General features: G+C 34.7%; 2 protein-coding genes across 2 annotated transcripts; one reads left to right on the forward strand and one right to left on the reverse strand.

Annotated features, from left to right (window-relative positions):
• The first annotated feature begins 216 nt into the window (after positions 1 to 216).
• si:ch211-284o19.8 (protein lifeguard 1) lies at positions 217 to 6,077 on the forward strand. Its single transcript, XM_062428646.1, has 5 exons — positions 217 to 504; positions 1,425 to 1,625; positions 3,294 to 3,422; positions 4,415 to 4,558; positions 5,911 to 6,077. Exons 1-5 carry the CDS (start codon positions 223 to 225, stop codon positions 6,043 to 6,045), a joined length of 891 nt encoding a protein of 296 aa, XP_062284630.1. The 5' UTR covers positions 217 to 222; the 3' UTR covers positions 6,046 to 6,077.
• An 891-nt stretch (positions 6,078 to 6,968) lies between these two features.
• On the reverse strand, positions 6,969 to 22,468 carry parp2 (poly (ADP-ribose) polymerase 2). Its single transcript, XM_062428645.1, has 17 exons — positions 22,348 to 22,468; positions 21,047 to 21,256; positions 20,676 to 20,837; positions 20,090 to 20,160; positions 16,733 to 16,783; positions 16,177 to 16,273; positions 15,962 to 16,037; positions 15,775 to 15,877; positions 14,923 to 15,079; positions 14,594 to 14,732; positions 14,407 to 14,470; positions 14,160 to 14,294; positions 11,634 to 11,761; positions 11,316 to 11,415; positions 10,155 to 10,253; positions 9,587 to 9,711; positions 6,969 to 7,135 (listed from the first exon to the last, which is right to left on the reverse strand). The coding sequence occupies exons 1-17, from the start codon at positions 22,415 to 22,417 to the stop codon at positions 6,973 to 6,975; spliced, it is 1,950 nt and encodes a 649-aa protein (XP_062284629.1). The 5' UTR covers positions 22,418 to 22,468; the 3' UTR covers positions 6,969 to 6,972.
• Positions 22,469 to 22,879: the final 411 nt, after the last annotated feature.

A 22,879-nucleotide genomic window follows, 5' to 3' on the forward strand; every position in this document is an offset into this window, starting at 1 on the left:
GATCCAATATTTCACCAAAAATCCAAGATTAGAGAAAAAGTCCAAAAACTGAAAACAGATTTGTGTATCAGAACTTTGTTTTTTCTTCTTTCCTCTCCCATTAAAATCAAACCTCATATTATTATTTGGGGTAATTTGATTATGTTAAATAGGAACTTCTGCTCATGTTTTCTTTTATAAAACATATCTTTTCTATTTGGTTGAACTTCTGTCTCTTCAAGCATGTCGGACATAGAGGACGCCCTCCCATCCACAGAGACGCAGCACACAGCTGTTCCTGATGAGTCCTCACAGCCACCGCCGTACTCCTACCAAGAACAGCCTCCACCTTACTCTGCTGCAATGTACCCTGCAGCCAAAATAGAGACAACTCATACGTACCAGCCTACCTCAGGATACGAGTCCTTCTGTGATATAAACCCAGAGCTCATGGCGGACACATCGCCACTCGTTGCATCATCGTCCTTTGATGACAAGTCAGTGAGAATGGGCTTTGTTAGAAAGGTTTGTGCTACTTAAGATTCACTGGTGGCTGCTTACTTTAAAAGCATCTGTATTCATGTGTGTGATGACAAATACTGTTTTTTTGTGAAATATATTTAGTTTTAGACATCTTAAATCAATCTGGTGTATCTTCAAATTGAACAATGCCAGCTGCAAACTTTCACAGACGAGGAAAAGCTGTAATTTTATTGACATGATTAGGAGAGACAATCTGCAGCAAATCCAGCTGAGGAATCTGGATAAGGGCTCTGCAGGTTGTTGTTAGTAGTATTTGTTTGTCCCATAAATTCCCTAAACTTAGGAGTCCCAGGAGAGATATCAGGGGTCACAAAATGACCAAACTTTGCCCTCATCTTTGCTTTTTTCTGTAAATAAATAGATCATCTTTCACATTCAAGCCTCTGAGTCAAAACTGTGTTGTTTTCAGGGATCAGAAGGGGAAAAACTGTCTTCGAGCCCAAACTGTGATTCAGAGGCTTAGAGAACAGATAAGCATGCAAGTAGACATTCAGTGATTCATTTTAAAGTCACAGTGACATTCTTCCTTATTTAAAAATACGTTTTAAAGCTGTTTGATCAGCTGAGCGAATGACTGAAATTATTCTTAGGCAAATTCTTATTTTTAGGTCTTTTTAAAGCAAGGTATTATATAGACATTCTGTATTCATACCTTAAAAACGGTAAATAATGTTCATAAACAACTTTAAAATCTGTTTTTTTAAGGTTTACCACAAGCATTTAAACTGCAGTGTAGTCATTTTAACAGCAGTGCATTTGTACAGTATGTTTTTATGTTATTTTATGCATTTGTAAGCAAGATGTTTGTGTTTATTTGCACATTTTTGCTGTTTCTTCTTTAAATTATAACCTGAACTGAGTTGAATTTTTACAAACATTTATCCTTTTTCTTCCCTGTGCAGGTGTTCAGCATCCTGACCCTCCAGCTGCTGTTCACCTTCAGCGTTGTGTGTGTGTTCACCTTCTCCACCGTCGTCAAAAAGGCGGTGCAGGAGAACCTGTGGGCCTACCTCAGCTCCTTCATCGTGTTCGCCGTGGTCGCCATCGCCCTCAGCTGCTGCAAGTCCTTCAGCCGACGTCACCCCTGGAACATCGTGGCGCTGGTGGGTTTCTGATACAAGAGCATACAACCCCAAATATCTTCACACAAGACAGATACTAGATACTGCTGAATCAGAAATACAGAAAGGACATTTAACCCAAACAGCATGATGAAAGAATGACAGGAAGTACATCTTAGATATGCAGTATCAGCGGTCAAAAACAGTCTCCTCCTGGAAAGAGAAGTGAAATATTTTGGTCAAGCAGGCACCAAGAACATATGATTCGCTATAAAGCAGTTCTGAGAAAATCACATGAAGCCCTTCTCAGGTCAAAAGTGAGTTTTTCTTCTTGTTGCTTCAGTTCGATGTTTGAGATTCATTGTGCAGAATGATCGAATCAATGGGCTCTGGGTCAGTAACTATCTGCCTTGACTGGTTGGAGTTAGGGCTGGGTATCTTCATTTAAAAAATGAATTTAAAAAATGAAGATACCAGTACCGATCCAAATACCCATAAAGTGATACAGATACCAAGTGAATACTTCATTCGATACCCATCATGTGAATAGAAGCATTAAATTGCATAAAATGTCACCACTCCTCCACACTTAAATGATTAGATTTTTACAGAAATGCATTTAGAAAGTCTTCAAATGATTACTCATTAAATACAAAATGGTCAAAACCATCATATGGGTCACTGCATACATTATACACACTTATAAATCCATGTATGTGCATAGACGTACATTCTGCCATGTTACAGCACGGTGTGAGAAAAGCACTCAATAGTACACATTTACAATCACTACAAAAGCAGTTCTAGTTTAACAGGCTTTAACAGTCACTATTAACATGTGACTGCGTTGATCGGCTGTGAGCAAGTCCATACAAATTCTAGCTCTGGGTGCAAAAAGGATCGATTGCAGGTATCGTTTGACAGGAGCAGTTTGGTTCTACTTGGTACCAATTTATTTTGGTCTATACCCTAAAGGTACGGAGCACCGATACCCAGCCCTAGTTGGAGTCATGATGTTTGTGCATTTTGACACTTGAAGACCTATGAAAGTGGGCAGCTTCTTCACTTTAAAGAGAGTAGGAGGAGGGGATGTAATTTTTAGGATTTTTAAGGAGGTGATTGAACTTTTTTTTGTGGAAAAAACACATGAGACACAAATTAATAGTCAATGTATTTTCAGTATTGGAGTATTTTTATATCTTCAAACATGTCTGAAAGAGATCTTCAACTCAAATCCACCCAAGCACAAGTATTAAACACTAAAATTACAAATGATACAGTTTGTGTACATGAAAAACATCTAGTAGTCCGCTGCAGTTAGGACATAAAAGTAGTGAAGCTAAAACCTCTAAAAGCCTATATTTTATTCACATTTAGTTTTGCATGATATAAGTTTAGTTTTTTTTTTATAGGTTACAGTTTCTAAATAAAAACCTCAGTTTCCTGTTCTGAGTTGGGTTCCCAGACTCACAGAGGTTTTGTGGCATGTGTAATGAGGACAGTGTATTCTTATGGTTAAATAAACAATGCTGAATGTTGCACAAACTCTGTCAGGTGAATGAGTGCAGGACTTAAAATGTGTGCACCTGAATGTACTCTTCAATCAGGTCTACATAAAGTCTAAAGATTATAATTATTTAAAGAATAAAACATATAAACCTGGACATATATACATAATAATAATAATATATTTGATTTTTGAACCAACAGGTCGTGGTCACCTTGAGTCTGTCATACATGGTGGGAACTATCGCTTCCTTCCACAACACCACCGCTGTCGTCATCACGATGGGAGTAACGATAGCCATTTCCTTCGCAATCATCGCTTTCTCAGCCCAGGTCAGACACACGAGGCTGAACTGAAACTCATGCATACACCTGATCTGTATACATTTTAAGAGAAGCACTTTGCAGTTTCCCCATTACCTTACATGCTAGATTTGAAGTTCTAGCACCTAAGTGTTTCTTGCAAAGAAAATCCATATCTGACATTACGATGATACACGTTGCAGGAGCTAAGAAAGTGTCAGAAGAGGCAAAATCTGAATGTTCTTTCTCAATTGCAGATGTTCTCACACAGCTGTACAAGTATCCACTATATATACTACAAGTACACTTTATAAGAAACAAAAAGACAGCAGTTACAATGGGTCCATTTTTTGTCTCCAGGTCCTATTAAATTGAATGAATTTGTGCAAACTGTCTCAGATAATGAGATTGAAATCCAATCCACAACACTAGCCTCTAACATACCTCCTACATTATTATAATCAATGTCTTTAAATGTGCATCTACTGCGATCTACATACATTTTAAGAAAACCACTGTGCACTTTTCCATTAAAGTATATGTTATATTTGAAGTTCTAGAAAATCAGTATCTGATGTTATGATGATACACGTTGCAAGAGCAAAGACAGTGTCAGAAGAGGCAACAAATCTAAATGTTTTCTTAAATACAGATGTTCTTACACAGCTGTACAAATATACTTTATAAGAAACAAAAAAGCAGCAGCTATGATGGGTCCCTGTTTTGTCTCCAGGTCCCATTAAATTGCTGAATTTGTGAAAACGTTGTCTCAGATAATGATACTAAATCCAATCCACGACACTAGGCTCTAAAACATGTTCTACATTATCATAATCAATCTGTTTCAATGTATATTACTCATATACGTATGTCAGACGCTGTTTGTGATTATTAGTTCTTACTGCAAAGAGCCACAGAAACCACAGACATGAAAAATATTGGGTAGTGAAAATTGCAGAAACATGAAGCGATACATGACCGAGTGTATTAATGCAGTTCGTGTGTTTCTGTGTTGGTTTCAGACTCGTTATGATTTCACTATTTGTTACGGTGTTCTTCTGGTTCTGGCTGTGGACATTATCATGTTTGGGTTCTTCTGCACCTTCTACTACTCCTACATCGCTGATGTCGCCTACGGATGTCTGGGAGCTCTGCTGTATTCACTGGTATTTACACATGTACTAAACTTACTTCTCTTTCTATAAAGTAGATGGAACAAAACCATAAAAAATGGAGGTACTTCCTGGTCAGACAGGTTAAACAGTTGATTTATTGTTTGCGTGCAGATAAAGAGGTTACCCATCAGCGTACGTTGTAACTGCCTACAGACAGAAATACAAGTGGTTTCCTGAAGACCCGAGTGAACCTTAACTGCAACTACCGCTATAAACAATCTGCTGTCAGAAAAATAAAGGAAGCTCAGTGCAGCTTTCGTTGGGGTTTCAGTTAGAGCTCGTTTTCATTTAAAGGAGGTTTCGTGTTCAGTAGCTAAATAAGTTCCTTTATCAGACACATTAAAGGCCAAACTAACACTCACACAGGTTCTTTTAACTGAGACTCTCACATAATAAATTACAGAGTAGACCTGATCTGTGTGAAAAGTGCCTTTAGGTAACTTCTGTTGTGATTTGGATCAAGGATTTTTATTGCTACTCCAGTCATGTAGGTACATGAAAGAGAACAAAATACTGTACTCAGCTCCTGGTGATCATAATAAAAATCTCTCTCTATATATAATAAAATAAAGAACACCTACACAATAAGCATAATAAGTCAATCAATAAAAAGGAGTATAAAGTAAAAAGATAAAACACAGTTTACTAGCAAACAATAAAAATCTCACAGACCGAGAGACATTACAGCATAACCTAAGGGATATAATTAATAGTTCAAATTATAATAAAGGTAGCACCAGTTGATTGCAGTTCATTTGGCACTTTATAAATATAAACTGATTGATTGTAAATGACTCATTTCCAAATCTTAACTACAGCTGGGAAACTAATCTATCTTGAAGTTCGCATAAATCCGACTTAAATACTGAAGTGCCTGAAAATCATGTTAGCCAATATCCGTCTTTGAAGAGGATTAAACCCACATTCACTGGATATAGTGTCATATTGTCAATACACAGTATTTTATAAACCTTTGTATCACATTATAACAATTTATAGAAAATTACGAAGATATTTATATCCCTTTAAAAGTGTTTAGTGGTGGTTTTCAGGACGTACTTTAAGTATTTTAATCTGTTCATCACCCGACACTTTGCACATTCACTTGTGTTCGGTACTAATTAACTTATTTGTCTGTAACTCTGTGTTGTATTGTATTATGTTGTCTAGATTACCTGTATAAATAAAGATAATCTATAAAAGACGTTATAATGTACTACTAGTTCTGTGGTGATAATCTCTCACCCTATTGTATACGCTCTCCTCTCCTTCCTGTCTGTCTCTCCCTCCCTTCCTGTCTCTCTCCCTCCCTTCCTGTCTCTCTCTCTCTCTTTCCGTCTCAGTTCCTGATGATCGACTGTCAGCTGATGATGGGGATGATGAGTTACCGTCTGGACCCGGAGGAATACATCAACGCTGCTCTCATGATCTACCTCGACATAGTCCTCATCTTCCTCTACCTCCTGGGGAGGAGGTGAAAAACAAAACAACAACACACATACAGAGACTCCAAACTGTCTTTTTATTTTGTATATATTGTAACCTCATCCTGTTTTAAGTGACAATGAATGAATGACGATCAATGGTTTGTTTTTTTTCTGTTACAGAATATTGTCTTTGTCTCAATTTTACATGAATAAAAATGTATTAAAAACATTATTCTTCTTTATTGCAATACATGTTAACCCATAAAAAAACCTGACACTTATTCACATTAACAAAAACATTCTAGTTTTTCTTTTTTCAATAAGACACATGTTTGAGAAATAACGTCAATCCAGTCTAGAAGAAGTTTTAAATCATTTTGTGTCATTAAAGTCAGACACTGGTAATGAAATAGATCCATAAGGCACCAAATCAGAAAACCCAAATGCTATGAATGTTCTTGTAGGCAGCATGCGGTACAATACAGCTTACATTGATAGAAGGATGTTTGCAAAATATAAATCAACATGGGGCGAAAAATAGTGCAAAATGTTCCTCATATTTTCCTCATATCACGTAGATCCATTCTCATCTTTTACCCTCATCAAAGCCTCAGCAGCAGTCTAGTTTTACCTTCACCTCATTCCATAAATAAAGATACAAATATCATTTCATGACTCACACATGAAGGAGATTTTTAGAAAAGGGTTTTTTTCTTACATGAGATAAAAGTTTCCATACACATTTACATACTGTGTGAAGTTTATAACCTTTGGATCTGTTAGTTCCCGCTGTTTGAACATCACCGACAGAGTAGGTTTCAGTTTGATCCAGAGAGAGTTGTTGTGTTCAGGTTTCTAACATCTTAACCAGAAAACCCACAAGCGACACACTTCACTACACACGAAGGCTGACGGAGTGATAAATGATCCCGGGTCTGTGGAGAGGAAATCCGCTCACCCTCGTTATTTCACAGAGCCTCACCACAGCGAAGCGTAGTTGAACTTGACCCGCAGCAGGTACCTCATGCGGATCTGTGCAGGGTCGTAGACGACAAACTCGTTGTAGAGAAGGGAGTAACCGTTGTGTTTGCCCAAGCCTGTCTTCACCCCTGGACCCATCGGCACCATCACACCATCATCCCTGAGAAACAGAGAGAGAGAAAGAAGAGAGAAACGAGATATTTAGTCAAATTTAAAGGGGTTAAAATGTGAAAATAAACGTATGAAAACCTTAAAATACCATAAAATGTTCTGCTTTTAATCCATTTTGAGAGAATATATTAGAGGATTATGGCAGAAAATGCCTGTACCAAATAATTCAACTTGCTTAAAAATGCTAAAATCTCAATAAAACACCATACCAACTAGTTTGGCATGATCTTACATTATAACTTTATACATTAAATAAAGTTAATGGAATACAATTGTTCTAAATATTACATTTAACCTGGGGAATCATGTCAATCAGGAACCATTTACATTAGTTTTTAAAGTAAGTAATGATTTGTATAAGTCTACTTAAATACACTTTAGGTGGATAAAACATTTAATATTTATCATTATTTTGTGGTTACACCATTTGAGAATTTCAGGAGCAAGTACTTTTGGTTAAAAAAAATGGTGCAAATGTCATTTGTAATTACATAAAACCAACAAAAATCAATTTTAACAAGCCTGATGCTGCTTTTTAAAATTATTTTTCAACATATTTTTGAATTACTCAACTTGCAGACTCTTATTGGGCACTGACCCATTTATTAAAAGGATCATTCTGGTGGTTTTACCCCATTAAAGGTGCAGTGTGTAGACTTTAGTGGCATCTAGTGGAAAAGAATCGCCATAAATGGGATATAATATTTATAAATATGTTTTAATTTGTGTATAATCACCTCAAACTACAATAACTGAGCTCTTTATATCTACACAGGGAGCAGGCCCACTATGTTTCTAAAGTAGCCCAGAACAGCCAAACCAAACACTGACTCTAGAGAGGACCTATTGCACTTTGTCGCAGCCACCATCGCTTCTCTTATGTGCTTGAAATGGGAGGTTGAGAGGAGAAGGTATTGAGTTGGCTACAATCTGCAACCTCACTGCTAAATGCCACTAAATCTCACACACTGGTCCTTTAACCTCTTAATCCCTAAGAATCTGATTCTTGCCTCTCACTCAGTCAGGAGCTTGGTTGACTTGTGTTTAGTTTACTAGCCGAGCTTCTGCTGAACCCAAAAGTATTTTCATGTGACTATGTTGTGACCATTGTTGATAACATATCATAGGTCTTAGTTTTAGTCGCCAACACAGTCTGAAAATCAACTTGCAGAGACTTTTAGTGCAACTTGCTTGAGATTAAGTAAAACCAGATAATAATTACACGGTGGGAAAACAGTCAAAAACATGCAGTGCTTTGGAAAATAGTTGCCAGTAATGTGAAATAAACATGATTTGTAGATAACTGGTTTAAAAATACGTAACGACGTACGTGGCCTAATAAGGTAGATCACATTTTAATCTCATGATTGGTACTATAAACTAAATAGCTAGTATGTTTTATGCCCACATGACTGTTCTGTAATGAAAAACAGGATTTTTGTGTCTGTATCAACAGGGGAGAGGCGGGAAGCAGAACTAATGAGGGGAGAGCGAGGTCAGTGCTTCAGTATCTGAATCACTGAGAGCAAACTGAGTTCAGCATTTAGTATCTGAATGTTTTACTTCAATCTGACTCTCTCTGGAATAAGTTAATGTTTCTACTGGAGTGCTATAAATAGACCTCAACAAATGGATCCACATAATTAAACCACATAACATAATGGATCTAGCCGAGCACTATTAAGATATTAAGGTCTTTAACCCTTAAACAGGCAACGTGCACCAGGAGATACAGACTCTTTAACACTCTGTTAGGAGGGTTAAGGTGGTTGTTCAGTTGTATGTGCCTTGAATTTGGTAGAATTAAAGCTTGTTGTAGGTTTATACTCTGACAGAAATGATAAAAATCAGTTTAGAAGCTATGTATGTGTGATATTAATGACCTGGGAAAGCAAGAATGTATCACTTCTTTGTATCCTGGTGGAGATACAACTCATTAAATCCTAAATATATTAAAAATATGTGTGGAAATGTTTTACTTTAGGTGCAAACGAGAAAACTAGTAACATCAAATTATGATTTTTTACATCATCATTTTCCACTTCTGCCTGTTTTTAAGGGTTAAAAAAGATCTGAATGTTATGCAGAATAGCAGCAGGGCTATAAAATAATATATAAAGCAGAGTGATTGTATTGTTGTGTGAAGTTAATAGGATAAAATATTATTACTTAGAAATTATTCTACAATAAGAAGAGAAAGGGTGCATCATATAGAGCAGCTGTTTAAGTAACTAGCATCTTACCTATATTTAATGTTTTCTTCTTCCTTTACTTCTTCTTTCTATATATTCAGCAATCTGTGTTTTTCCTTCCTTTGATAGTGTAATTAATAAAGTTCCCCTGTCAGTTAGTGTCATTATATTTGTTGTGTAACAGCGAACACTATCAGATCAATGTCTGGCCTGTATGAAAAAGTATCGGTATAATGAGGCAGACTAACATGGTGACAGAGTTTTTGGGGTCAGGTCCGGTCTGTCCCATTCCTTTGGTGCTGTGTTTTCCAGCCGGCAGATTGTTGGCCTCGTAGTTGGCGTCCAGCAGCTCGTTACTGTCTCCCAGGGCGACCTGCGACCACACACACACACACACACACACACACACACACACACACACACACACACAGAGACACACGTTCAAAAAGTGCTGAATCACATCTAGGTCCAACATGATAATAAGGTCATATTCAAATCACATTGGTTTTACTGTTAATAGGAGTTATGGGCTTTGAAATTAAAAGCATTTAAGCATCAAATACTTGAAGAATTTGTCCTTTATGTTTCTCTTGTTGCCTCCTCCAGTAACTTCCCCAGATTACAATATTAACATAACTTTTAACACCTCTTCCTTCACTGTCAGGATGATTAAAGAGTTTAGTATTAATAGAAAAAGAGGTGAGAAAAAACTTCTAGAAATGAAAATATGTTACAGTTTTTTAACAAAATACGCCCTTAGATGGTCATTTATCTTCACAGTTGGCGTGTGGGACGACAACTTGTTAACTGACTCACCTCACACAGCAGCAGCAGTCCGACGTGGTTCTGCTGGTTGGCAAAGCAGTAGTTGGCGCTCTTTGACGACATGTCGGCAAAGTAGATACCTTTACCAAACTGGATGAAAGAGAAAGAAGGGAAATGATTATCTCTGCAATGAAGAAAAACTGATGATATGACAAATACTTGATGATTTTATTCAAAAACATAATAAAATTGAGATGTTTCTACTCCAAAAATCACACTGGGTGTTTCTTAGCCGCTCCGTTATCGATTACAACCATAAAAAGTTCAACTTGTTGGGTTTTATTTTTAACATAAGTGTCAGTTTATGGTGTTAAAAGAGAAAACATGACTTTCTGAAATGCATTTTATGTAATGTATTTATCTTTGACTTATGACTACATGTTCTTTTTAAAGCAGAGGACTTCAGAGTTGCAACGATTAGTCAATCAACAGAAAGTTAATCTGCATCTAATCTGATAATCTATTCATTGTTTAGGTAATTTGTTTTAAACGTCCTGTTGTCCTTGGTCCCAAACAACAGGCCAAACAACAGGCGTTAACTCAAAAATAAGGTATAATTTCATTTAAATGAGGCCTATTGACCATAATTTCCAAAAATATGTGTAAAACCTGTAATTATAAGTAGGAATGAAGTTGGCTAGAAAGGTCTAACACATAATTGGGTGATAATTTAAACCTATTTATATACTTTTTAAAGAGTGAAACCAGACTGGGTCAATGTTTCCTTGTCTTATAGTAAATTTAATATCTTTATGTTTTGCACTGTTGGTCTCACAAAATAAGAAATTTGATGGCGTCACATTGGGCTCTAGGAAATGTGATTTATTATGTTTTATGGACCAAAATAATTAAATTAAATGGTAATAACTGTTAGGTGCAGCCAGGGAACAAAAGTAGCACCAGCCACCTGCCAAATGCTCCTAAGTGGTTGATAGATTTGCTTCACTCACCAGCCAAAAAAACTACAATAGTAATCGACTGAGTAGCTGGTAAAATTGCTCAGTGGACAAAAAAAACAAAGAAGTGAATTTTGCACCCTGGTTGAAGCTTGAGAGGAAATGTTTTATAACACAGACGAATGTAAAGATAGAATAAAAATGGAAAAACAGGATGTGAATGTATTTCCCTGTTCTGTCCAGTCATGCATCGTACCATGTAACCGGTGACGGGAGCTTCAGGCGGAGCCACTCTGAGCCCCTGACTGAGGATGCCGACCCAGTTAGACAGGCGGGAACCGTGCCACAGCAGAGTCCTGGTTACACACACACACACACACACACACACACACACACACACACACACACACACACACACACACACACACACACACACACACACACACACACACACACACACACAAAGGACTTTATCAGACTTTATAAAAGCAAATATGGAAATTAAACCAGATTTCTAACAATATATAAATCATTTGAGGCAATATGAACCAACAGTGTAATTATGTTTTATTACCTGCTGTGTAAGTTTGAGAGGAATTTGTCGTTCTCTCCTTCTCTGTCCACTGAGAACATGTCCAGCACAGACATGGAGTAGTCACAGTGTGTCGGAGCGTGAGTGGTCTGCAGATACTTTTCTATCACCTTCACACAGATGAGACGAGCGTTAACAAAGAAAAATACATACATATGACTATAAACATTATCTTCAGGGGTGAACAGGATTATAAATATAGTCAATTAGCTCCTGGTTAATATGTTAAAGTCTATTCAAAGTGCTGGAGAAGACTCTTCTAAATAGGCTGGACCAGTTCATCCTGACCTCTCACAACCAGTTTGGTTTTAAACATGGTACTAATATGTGTCTTTGTTGCTTTAAAGGAGATTTTAGATCAATACAAAAGACTAAATTCCACAATTTCTATGTGTTTATGTGTTTTAATATTTATCTCAAACTTTCTATTTGACATATTATATCACAGAGGGTTTCCTGGAGGTTTAAGTTGTAGTCCTGGGTTTGTGGTTTGCTCATCAGATGATGTTGATGATGATGTTTCATGTGAATAATGAAGTTAGACAGGGCGGTCTTGTGTCTCCTTTTCTTTTTACCATCTATATGGAGTTTTGTATGTTCTCCTCGTGCCTGTGTGGGTTCTGGTTTCCTCCCACAGACCAAAAACAAGCAGGTTTGGTTCATTTGTGACTCTAAATAGCCTGAAAGTGAGTGTAGATGGTTATCTGCCTTTATATATCTCTGTATATCTCTGTGATTGACTGGCGATCTGTGGCTTTACCCCCCCAAACCCTTCAGAGTATAAGTGGTATAAAAAATGAATGAATGGACGAATGATTTGTCAATACCGTTAAACGGATGTAGAACAGGATGCACGGTTGGTAATTCTCTTATTAACCACCTCATGTACACAGATGATTTGGTGATTTTCAGTCCGTGTAGAGCTGCTCTTCAACAGTTATTGAGTGTATCTTCAGAATATGGTTCAGATTTGGACATTAAATATAATGCAAGAAAGACTAATAATATGATTGTCAGAAGTAGGGAAGGGATTAGTATCTCCTCTTTTCTTCCCGTCTGGCCTTTAAAGTGTGTAATGAGGCTAAATATTTCAGCCATTTACATAAGACAGATAAAGACAAACACAGACTAAACTAACATGTTGACTCATAAACTCAGTATGTGTTAAGCGACTGTGAAGACTTCTCTTTTTAAAGCTTTCTGTACCTCTCTAAACACTGCCCACCTGTGGCGTTACTACAGAAAATACAGCATGCAGAGACTCACAGTGGCTCATAATGACAGTATGAGGCTGCTGCTCAAAGCAAAATGTTAATGTTGGTGTAACAAACCTGCTCTGCTGTAATATGACATATTTTATATAGACGTATGTGCAAGTTATCTGATTATTTGATTCATTTTGATGCCAACCCTGAACCGTGAACCAATTATCTGATCATTGTGGTATGTCTTTATTTTTGGATATTGTTTATTTCCTCTTTTTTTCTCCTTCTTTGTATTTTATTGTGATATTATTGATCTGATATCATTAAAATCCCGTTCTGGATAATTAAAGCCCCTTTTTGCATCTTCTGCAGTGGTTTCTTCTCTGTATGATGCTTGAAGTTGGTACAGGAAGGAAACCTATTTGTATATTGAACTTCATTGTAGTTTCTTAAAGTATCATGATACGTGGCGTCATTTACAAATGTCCAAGTGTAAAAGGCACCTCACTAATTACTTAATGCTTTTTTTTGAAGAGAGAGAGATGAATATTTCCTTTAGGAGATACATTAAGTCAGTCACATAGAAACACAAGTACAATTTCCAACTAAATACTAGATTTTGTAATACTAGGTTTTATATATGAGTTAGTTTATAGCCAACTATAACATGTAACATGCACAGTACTAGTCAATAGATATGATACAGAATACATTTAGTAAATAGGGTATAAGGTAGCACACAATAGCACATCACATGTAGCCACAATGTGAACTAGAATGATTAATCCATACTTGTCCCATTAAAATCAGAATAATTGTTTTCATAGGAAGGAGAAAAAAAACCCCAGAAAATCAGCAGTTACAGAGCTACAGTCGATTTTAGTAAACTTTTTAATTTGGTTTTTAAGGTACAGGTAGATTATATTATGCTGCTGTAGATTATTTGATGGATTTGGAACCATTTGAATTGACTTGGTTTGGGAATATTAATGGACTAAACTCAGCAAACTGAGCGATGTAAAAATCCTGACCGACCTAAAGATATGAATTATTAGTTATGATAAAGTTTGATAAAGTCTTTTTTGGATTATATTATGCTGCCGTAGATAATCTGATTGGTTTGGTACAATTTGACTTGATTTGGCTAAACTCAGCAAACTGAGTGATGTAAAAATCCTGACTGACTTGAAGATATTAGTTCCATTTTCTCTGATTTTACCTGTTATGATAAAGTTTTGGTTGCTTGATTAAACCATGGCTGTTTTTTCTTTATCAGTATAAAAGTTATAAGCAGCAGACACACCTTGTATTCATTGGCGCCGGCGTCTAGTGGCTGCAGTTTGCACTTGAGGGAGAGATACTGTCTGTCCAGAGGATGTTCGTCACCGTCTGCACTCGACTGGACCATCTTCACTGCGATCTGGATGTCACTGAGCGCCTGAGAAAAGAAATAAGACAGAAATGACACACATTATATTATGTAGCACAAGATTAAATGAAGAAAGAAAACAGAATAATTATCAACCACAGCAAATTTAGAAACACTTTACCTCCAAAAGTGCAATTTTTTCCTTCAGCTCATCTTCTGTGTGAATGATCGGGGGAGTTTTTAACCTAAAGAATTAGATATTATAGTTACAGGGACAGAAACCAACGTGAAGCACTTGCCTGTCATCATCTAGACATTTGTTTTCCTGCAGCAAACTAGTGCATATCTCAGTTTAAGTGTTTCCCTACCCAAAGTCGTGTGGGATGCGAGTGTAAAACTGGTTGCAGGCTTCCAGCAGCTCCTTATTGCTTCCCTTCTTCTTCAAACACGCTTCGATCCTCTTCAGCGCTGCGTAACCTGCACGGATCTGCTCTGTGGTCAGTTTCCCTGCAGATAGAAAGAGAAATATTCAGTATAGTGAGCAAAGGTTTGAAAATATACTGTACTTTTTTGTCACCAGCTACACCAATCATGTATAAATATGTAATATAATATTGTGTTGATGTTCTTAGTAGAATTTAAAAGAGGATATCGGGTCAAATTTCATCGTTTTTCTGTTTGATTCTGTCAGACTGACCGAGAGGAGCTTTGCGGGTATCAAACTTCATCTCCAGCACGCACTCCTCCATGGCTTTGATGTCGCAGATGAGCTCCAGGAGAGACTGGATCTTTGCATCGAGTGTTGAGGTCTTCTTCTTCTTTTGTACAGTTTCCACCGCGGTCTTCGACTCCTCCTGGAACACAGAAATATAAATACTGATAGAAGATCGGAGATTCAAGTCCTGATTACAAAGCATCAGTTTCAAGAAATTCAGCAGGATATGGTTAATTTCTAACATGTAACAACTAAAAAAAACATAAAACACAAATAGAAAATAAAAATAACAGTAAACATATCCTGCAAAGTCTCATAAATGAATATCACATGTTCAAAAAGGAGAAGGAAGCATTATACATTTATATATTGTTCTTCTTCTTCATAACTCAAATAATTAACTTAATATTTATCACATAGACAACTCACTTCCAACTATTCCAATACTATTATGTATAACCCAAAAGTCTATACAGTGTCAATCAGATATAATTATATAATAATAATTATTATTTATTATTAAATTGATTTACATTTAGACAATCACATTCAGTTGTCATCACAGGTATTATATTATATCCTCACCATACACAATTATATCTACATACTTTATACTTAAAAATATATATTATACTATACCCCTTAACCCTCAGGTACAGATACTCACACACACAGACACACACACACAGACACACACACACACACAGACACACACAGACACACACACAGAAAAAGACAGAGCTAAAATAAGATGACAAACATTTAACAACAAAAAAAGCTTTATGATCCATAAAGACGATATTTAAGTTATTGGTTCTTTATCTCTAAACGTACCTTTTCATTGGTGCTGTAGTCCATGAACACCATGTCGTATTTTCCAGCCACTTTCTCAAAAGTCGCTCGGTGCTCCCAGTCGTTTTTTGTCTTGTCTAAGAATCTGCAGCAGAATAAACAAGAGTTTCAGCTTTTCACTTAACTCGCCTCCATGTGGAGACGTCTACAACTCTTTTTTATATCTCACTTTTTCTTGAAGATATCTTTCGCTTTCAGCAGATCTCCACCGCAAGCCGTCAGACTGTTTTGACCCACTTTACCCACTGAAGAAACAAAGAAGAAGGGAGTCAGTTCTCCAAAAAATATCATCCAAACTTCAGACTTGTGTTCATTTTAAAGTGAATACAAACACTTAAATATACAACAAATATGCAAAGAATCCCCAGGATGCAGTAAACTCACCTCTGCCCCATCTCATCCAAACACTGTACGACTTGGAGCCGTCTTCTTCCAGCAGCTGGATCAGGTAAAATTTGTTGTTGTTAAACTGAAGATTTGTCTGTAAAATCAGAAAAGCATGTGTTAAAATCCATTTACCTTCCAACAAATCAAAATGCAACATTAAAATATATTTCCTATGATAATTATAAAGCCGTTGGTTGACTTTTGCTTTTAAGAAATGGTCTAAAAGTCAAAGCTGCTTTATTAACTGAAGTAATTTTGCTCCACAAATCATTAAAACCCAAAACTAAACTATGTTAGATATGTATGAACGTTACATCTCAACATCTCATTACTATTAAATCATTCAGCTTCATAGTTCTAAATGTAATTTTTATGTTAATATTAACTTTTCTTTGTTTTCTCTTCTTTTTAAATAGTGTTTGGCTCAGTTGTTGACCCGCTCGGAGACTACAGATGGTGTGAACCGAATTGATGTGTCTCTGCCAAATAAATCTTAAATGAATAAATACTCCTTATTTGGCAGATCCAGATGTTACCTAATTAAATATTTTACCTGGTTCATCATCACGTCGTAAACATCTTTTCCTTCACAGTAAACATGAGCCTGTGAAGGAGAGAGAGGTAAAAAAGAAGTAAATATGAATGAAGGTGATTTTACATCCTAGAAAAGAGGAATAAAAAAAACATCTCTACTGTCAACTTCTTCTTTCTTTAACTTCACTTTTGAAATAACATGAAAAACAAGGACTGACATAGAGACATGATGACCTAGTAGACGTTAGATGTTATAGAGTACGATGATAAAAGAAGGGTAAGAGTATGTTATGGGTACATATGTTTTTATGTATAATAGACAGTATCATAATAATCATATTGTTAAGTATTAGTGACTTGTATTATGTTCATATTATGTTATGTTCTTGTCTGTTCCCTGGATGTTGTTTTATACATACTTATATAAACAACAATGATTTTATGAAGCGTACAAACAAAAACTAAAAAAAGCAACAAATCCATATTTCTCTTTCATTTGACAGCTGACAGAATAGAGAGAATAAATAGAGAGAGAGAGAGAGAGAGAGAGAGAGAGAGAGAGAGAGAGAGAGAGAGAGAGAGAGAGAGAGAGAGAGAGAGAGAGAGAGAGAGAGAGAGAGAGAGAGAGAACGAGAGAGGAGAAATAGGAGGAGAGAGGCAACAAAAGTCCCCAGCTGCAATCAAACCAGACATGCTGTGGTTTATTTTAGGCTGTCGAGACAGAAAAAAAGAGACAAACGAGGACGTAACAGAACTAAGTGGAGAAGTCAGATGATTGTTTGTGTAGGTGTGACTGTCGATCTACAGAAAAGATGCTTCATAATGACTCAATACTCAAAGATGAATTACTAATTCATAAGCAGGTAAATATTGTTCTCATGTAACAGAAGCACTGATCAATAATTACTGTTACACGACTTTTCGGTTGTTGATAATAATGACTTCAAATTAAATGTTCATCAAGAATGAAACATATCCTGAGTGCAGTGAAATGTTTTTTTATTTACTATCTTATAATTAATGTTTGCTTGATGTGCACTGTAGTGGAGAAATAATATTCATTATATCCATATGCATTTCAGTATTCTGTTAAACTGTGTTAGGCTTTGTTAACTTGTGTATCTTTCTCATAGTGTGGGGAAGTGCTGTGTACCGGACTCCCACTAAGGCACTGATAAGACACCACCGAGAAGGCCTCGTTATGTATCAGGAGAATGGGCTGATTCTCAGAGAGGTGTGGGATGAGCCCGAAAGATATTATAACTTTGGTTCTGTTTCTTTACAGTTCAGTTCTGTTCTCTGTACCTTACGTGTGCTGTGTGCTGAGCTCATCTTGTACAAGATACATATATTAAAATACTAGTTTGTGATCTAAATTTGTTTACTGGACTCATGATTTTCTCTCTGTCCCTTAATTAAGGAAATCTCCACAACAACACACACACACACACACACACACACACACACACACACACACACACACACACACACACACACACACACGTATTAATACATATAATACAGCACAGAGTCACGCTCAAAGCTCAGAAGAGGAACTGTGACTGAAGCAACACATGCAAGCAAACAGGTGTCGAACCACAAGAATGACTCACATGTATATAGATATAAATACTGATATAGATATAATAAAATAAATAATGATACAGATATAATAAATAAATACTGATATAGATATAATAAATAAATACTGATATAGATATAATAAAATAAATAATGATACAGATATAATAAATAAATACTGATATAGATATAATAAAATAAATAATGATATAGATATAATAAATAAATACTGATATAGATATAATAAAATAAATAATGATATAGATATAATAAATAAATACTGATATAGATATAATAAATAAATACTGATATAGATATAATGATATAAATACTGATATAGATATAATAAAATAAATAATGATACAGATATAATAAATAAATACTGATATAGATATAATGATATAAATACTGATAGATATAATAAAATAAATAATGATATAGATACTAATACAGATATAATAATATAAATACTGATATAGATATAATAATATAAATACTGATATAGATATAATAAAATAAATACTGATATAGATATAATAAAATAAATAATGATACAGATATAATAAATAAATACTGATATAGATATAATAAAATAAATAATGATACAGATATAATAAATAAATACTGATATAGATATAATAAAATAAATAATGATATAGATATAATAAATAAATACTGATATAGATATAATAAAATAAATAATGATATAGATATAATAAATAAATACTGATATAGATATAATAAATAAATACTGATATAGATATAATGATATAAATACTGATATAGATATAATAAAAATAAATAATGATACAGATATAATAAATAAATACTGATATAGATATAATGATATAAATACTGATAGATATAATAAAATAAATAATGATATAGATACTGATATAGATATAATAATATAAATACTGATATAGATATAATAAAATAAATACTGATATAGATATAATAAATAAATACTGATATAGATATAATCAAATAAATACTGATATAGATATAATAAATAAATACTGATATAGATATAATAATATAAATACTGATATATATATAATAAAATAAATAATGATATAGATATAATGATATAAATACTGATATAGATATAATAATATAGATATGATGATATAAATACTGATATAGATATAATAAATAAATACTGATATAGATATAATGATATAAATACTTATATAGATATAATGATATAAATACTGATATAGATATAATTATATAGATATGATGATATAAATACTGATATAGATATAATGATATAGATACTTATATAGATATAATGATATAAATACTGATATAGATATAATAAATAAATACTGATATAGATATAATAATATAGATATGATGATATAAATACTGATATAGATATAATAATATAAATACTGATATAGATATAATGATATAGATACTGATATAGATATAATGATATAAATACTGATATAGATATAATAAATAAATACTGATATAGATATAATAATATAGATATGATGATATAAATACTGATATAGATATAATGATATAAATACTGATATAGATATAATAATATAGATATAATGATATAAATACTGATATAGATATAATGATATAAATACTGATATAGATATAATAAATAAATACTGATATAGATATAATAATATAGATATGATGATATAAATACTGATATAGATATAATGATATAAATACTGATATAGATATAATAATATAGATATAATGATATAAATACTGATATAGATATAATGATATTAATACTGTTATAGATATAATAATATAGATATTGTACCTTTCCAAGTTTGGCTTTGCATTCGGTGTCCACTGGAGCTTTTCCCTTCATGATCACCGTCTTTACGACTTCTGTCAAACATCCAGAAACAAAACATTCAACTTACATCCAAAATAAAGTACAGGTAAACTCTACAGCTGCGATGAATGATTACTTTCAATATCGATTAATCGGTTTGATCATTTGGTTGATAAAATCTCAGAAATGGTGAGAAACATTGTACAGTTTCCCAAAAGTCCAAGATGACATCGTTAAATGTTTTCTTTTGTCAGACCAACAACTCAAACATTTAGTTCTACTGTCACGGACGACAAAAGAAATCTGAAATAATAATAATCTGAAAAGCTGCAAGCAGATAATTTGGACATTTATATAATCAAGAATAACTTTAAACTATTAACAGATGATAAAACTAGTTGCTGATTATTTGCTGCAGCGTCAGTTAAACATTAAACCTGTTTATATCTACAGTATGTATTTATAAAAAGCAAGATGTTACTGAACTTTGTAAACTAGCAGCTTCCCCTCCTCTAAATAACTGTTACCCGCTTCTTCACATGTATGTATAAAATTAGATCTGTGTTACCTTCACTCTTCATTTCTTCTTTGGTTTTGGTCTGACTCTTGCTCTGCCCTCTTTTCCTCTTAGCTGCAGGTTTCGTCTCCGTCTCCGTCTCCTCCTCTTCCTCTTTGACTTGAACTGTCGTCCCGTTACTGGCGGCCGAGTCGCCGGCTTCACTCAAATCCTCTGAACACGAAAAAAAAACACTTTAAATGCCTTCAATCGTTTTAAGGGTCAAAAACAATTACATATTTATACATTTTTAACAAGTTTGGGTTTGTGGAATAAAGGAAACTATGACAAAGGTATCAAATATAAAATAAAAATTAAGATTATTGCTAAAATCTAATCAGCAGCACTTGAAGTAGAAGAAGTTATTTTATTTTATGACGCACCTGGTTTTACTTTCTGAGAGCGAATCTTCCTCTTGAACTTGGTGACGGGATTAATCTGGACCATCTTCTTCAGGTCGACCTCGTAGTCCGTCCCCGAGCCCAGAGACAGAGTCGCTGAGGTTTTCCCAGCGGAGACGGCGGAGTCCAACAAGGCGCAGGCGGACGGAGAGTACGGCTCCCACTGACCTTCATCTCCCTTCCACTGCCACACTGATCACACACACACAGACAGAGGTATGCATTTACATTTATAAAGCTTTATGGAAGTTTAAAGATGTATATTAAATATTAAATTCCTTCTTTTTTCCCCTGTTAAGTTGTTTGGAGGAGAAGGGGAGTTTTCTTTTTCCAAGGATCTGATGCTTGAGGGTCTTTAAAGTTTGATTATAAAGCATTTTTTGGCTTTTTAACACATTTTGACTCAACTTTTCTTCAGTTCAGCATCTAATAATGTAGTAAAACCTGGTTAATCACATTCAGCAGAACATTTTAAATATAAGAGTCGTGTTAGGACGTTTTCATGGAAGAGTGACACAGATCTATAATAAACTCTGTAATGACTGCTCTTGTTTGCTGATGTGTTATTTTATATTTCTTAAATTGCATTGATCTGTCAGGATTGTATTGTTTAGTTTGTTATGTATAATATAATGTGTTTGTTCATGTTTCCTCATCTTTTAACACTTTAGGAGCATGTTTGGAATATGTGTTTTAACTTTAACATGTTATCATTTTGACTTTAGTTTCATAATCCATAAATTAAATCAATAAAATCAATCTACAATCAGTGTTGGGGAGTAAACCAGTTACATAAAGATGTTGCTCTATTGTTTAGATCAGGAGGGTCAAACTCATCTTCATTCAAGGGCCACATACAGTCCAATTTGATCTCATGTGGACCGGACCATTAAAAAGATGGAAGGAAGATAGGAAAGATGAAGAAGTGAAGGAAGGAAGGAAAAGAAGACAGGAAGGAAGGACAGAAGGAAGGAAGAAAAAGAAGACAGGAAGTAAAGTGGACCGGATCGGACCCCTCGGCGGACCGGTTTGGGCCCACGGGCCACATGTTTGACATCCCTGCAATAGATAAACAATAAATACCTTCACACTCACTGAGCTTAACGTGGAGCAGAGACACTAACATGCTCAACCAGATCTATCTAACTTTGCAATAAGTTTAGATTAGATTAGATAACTAAATGTTGAATAAGGAAATGTTGCAGCTCCTCTTTTCTCTCCTGTAGTGGCGTACATGTGTTTAAATCAGCTGATTATCTAAAAACAGTGAAACAAACACTGACCTGTTTTAGACAGAACTGCTTCTTCAGTTTCTGCTGCACTTTGACTTTTATTCCTCCTTGTTCGCTTCATTGTGCTTTGTGAGAGTAAAAAAAAGAAATATATATAAACAAGAGAGAGAAAGAGAGACAACAAAGAGGGCGGGAAACTTTCCTCTCTGCTGATGCTGCTTCCTGGTAAAGATCGTCTATTAATAAGATGAGTCACGTAGCTTTTAAAAATAAATCTGTTTTAGACATCCTGAAACAAAGGCAGAGCTGTAAGGCAATAATAACTTTGTCTATAAGTTAAAAACTGTCTCTCAACTGTAAGTCAATATAATGAGAAACTTTCTCAAAATAATGAGAAACTTTCTCAAAATAATGAGAAACTAATAAGACCATAAGTAATTATTTTGAGATAGTTTCTCATTGCTTTGACAAGTTTCTCACTATAATTACTTTTTAAACATTACATTGTCGGAAATTTAGTTTTTGTATTCTGGTTTTATACCTGAATGAAATCCTGTTTTCTATGTATCCATGTTGTAAATTT

Source organism: Scomber scombrus, chromosome 11, assembly GCF_963691925.1.
Source record: "Scomber scombrus chromosome 11, fScoSco1.1, whole genome shotgun sequence".
Lineage (NCBI taxonomy): Eukaryota > Metazoa > Chordata > Actinopteri > Scombriformes > Scombridae > Scomber > Scomber scombrus.

Excerpts from the sequence above, each read along its gene's own strand:
- si:ch211-284o19.8 (XM_062428646.1), top strand. The coding sequence starts at position 223 with ATGTCGGACATAGAGGACGCCCTCCCATCCACAGAGACGCAGCACACA. Across the intron at positions 1,626-3,293 it reads CCTGGAACATCGTGGCGCTG|GTCGTGGTCACCTTGAGTCT; the intron begins GTGGGTTTCTGA and ends TTGAACCAACAG. Across the intron at positions 4,559-5,910 it reads GAGCTCTGCTGTATTCACTG|TTCCTGATGATCGACTGTCA; the intron begins GTATTTACACAT and ends TTTCCGTCTCAG.
- parp2 (XM_062428645.1), bottom strand. The coding sequence starts at position 22,417 with ATGAAGCGAACAAGGAGGAATAAAAGTCAAAGTGCAGCAGAAACTGAA. Across the intron at positions 11,416-11,633 it reads CTCTCAAACTTACACAGCAG|GACTCTGCTGTGGCACGGTT; the intron begins GTAATAAAACAT and ends GTGTGTAACCAG. Across the intron at positions 10,254-11,315 it reads CTCCCGTCACCGGTTACATG|TTTGGTAAAGGTATCTACTT; the intron begins GTACGATGCATG and ends TCTTTCATCCAG.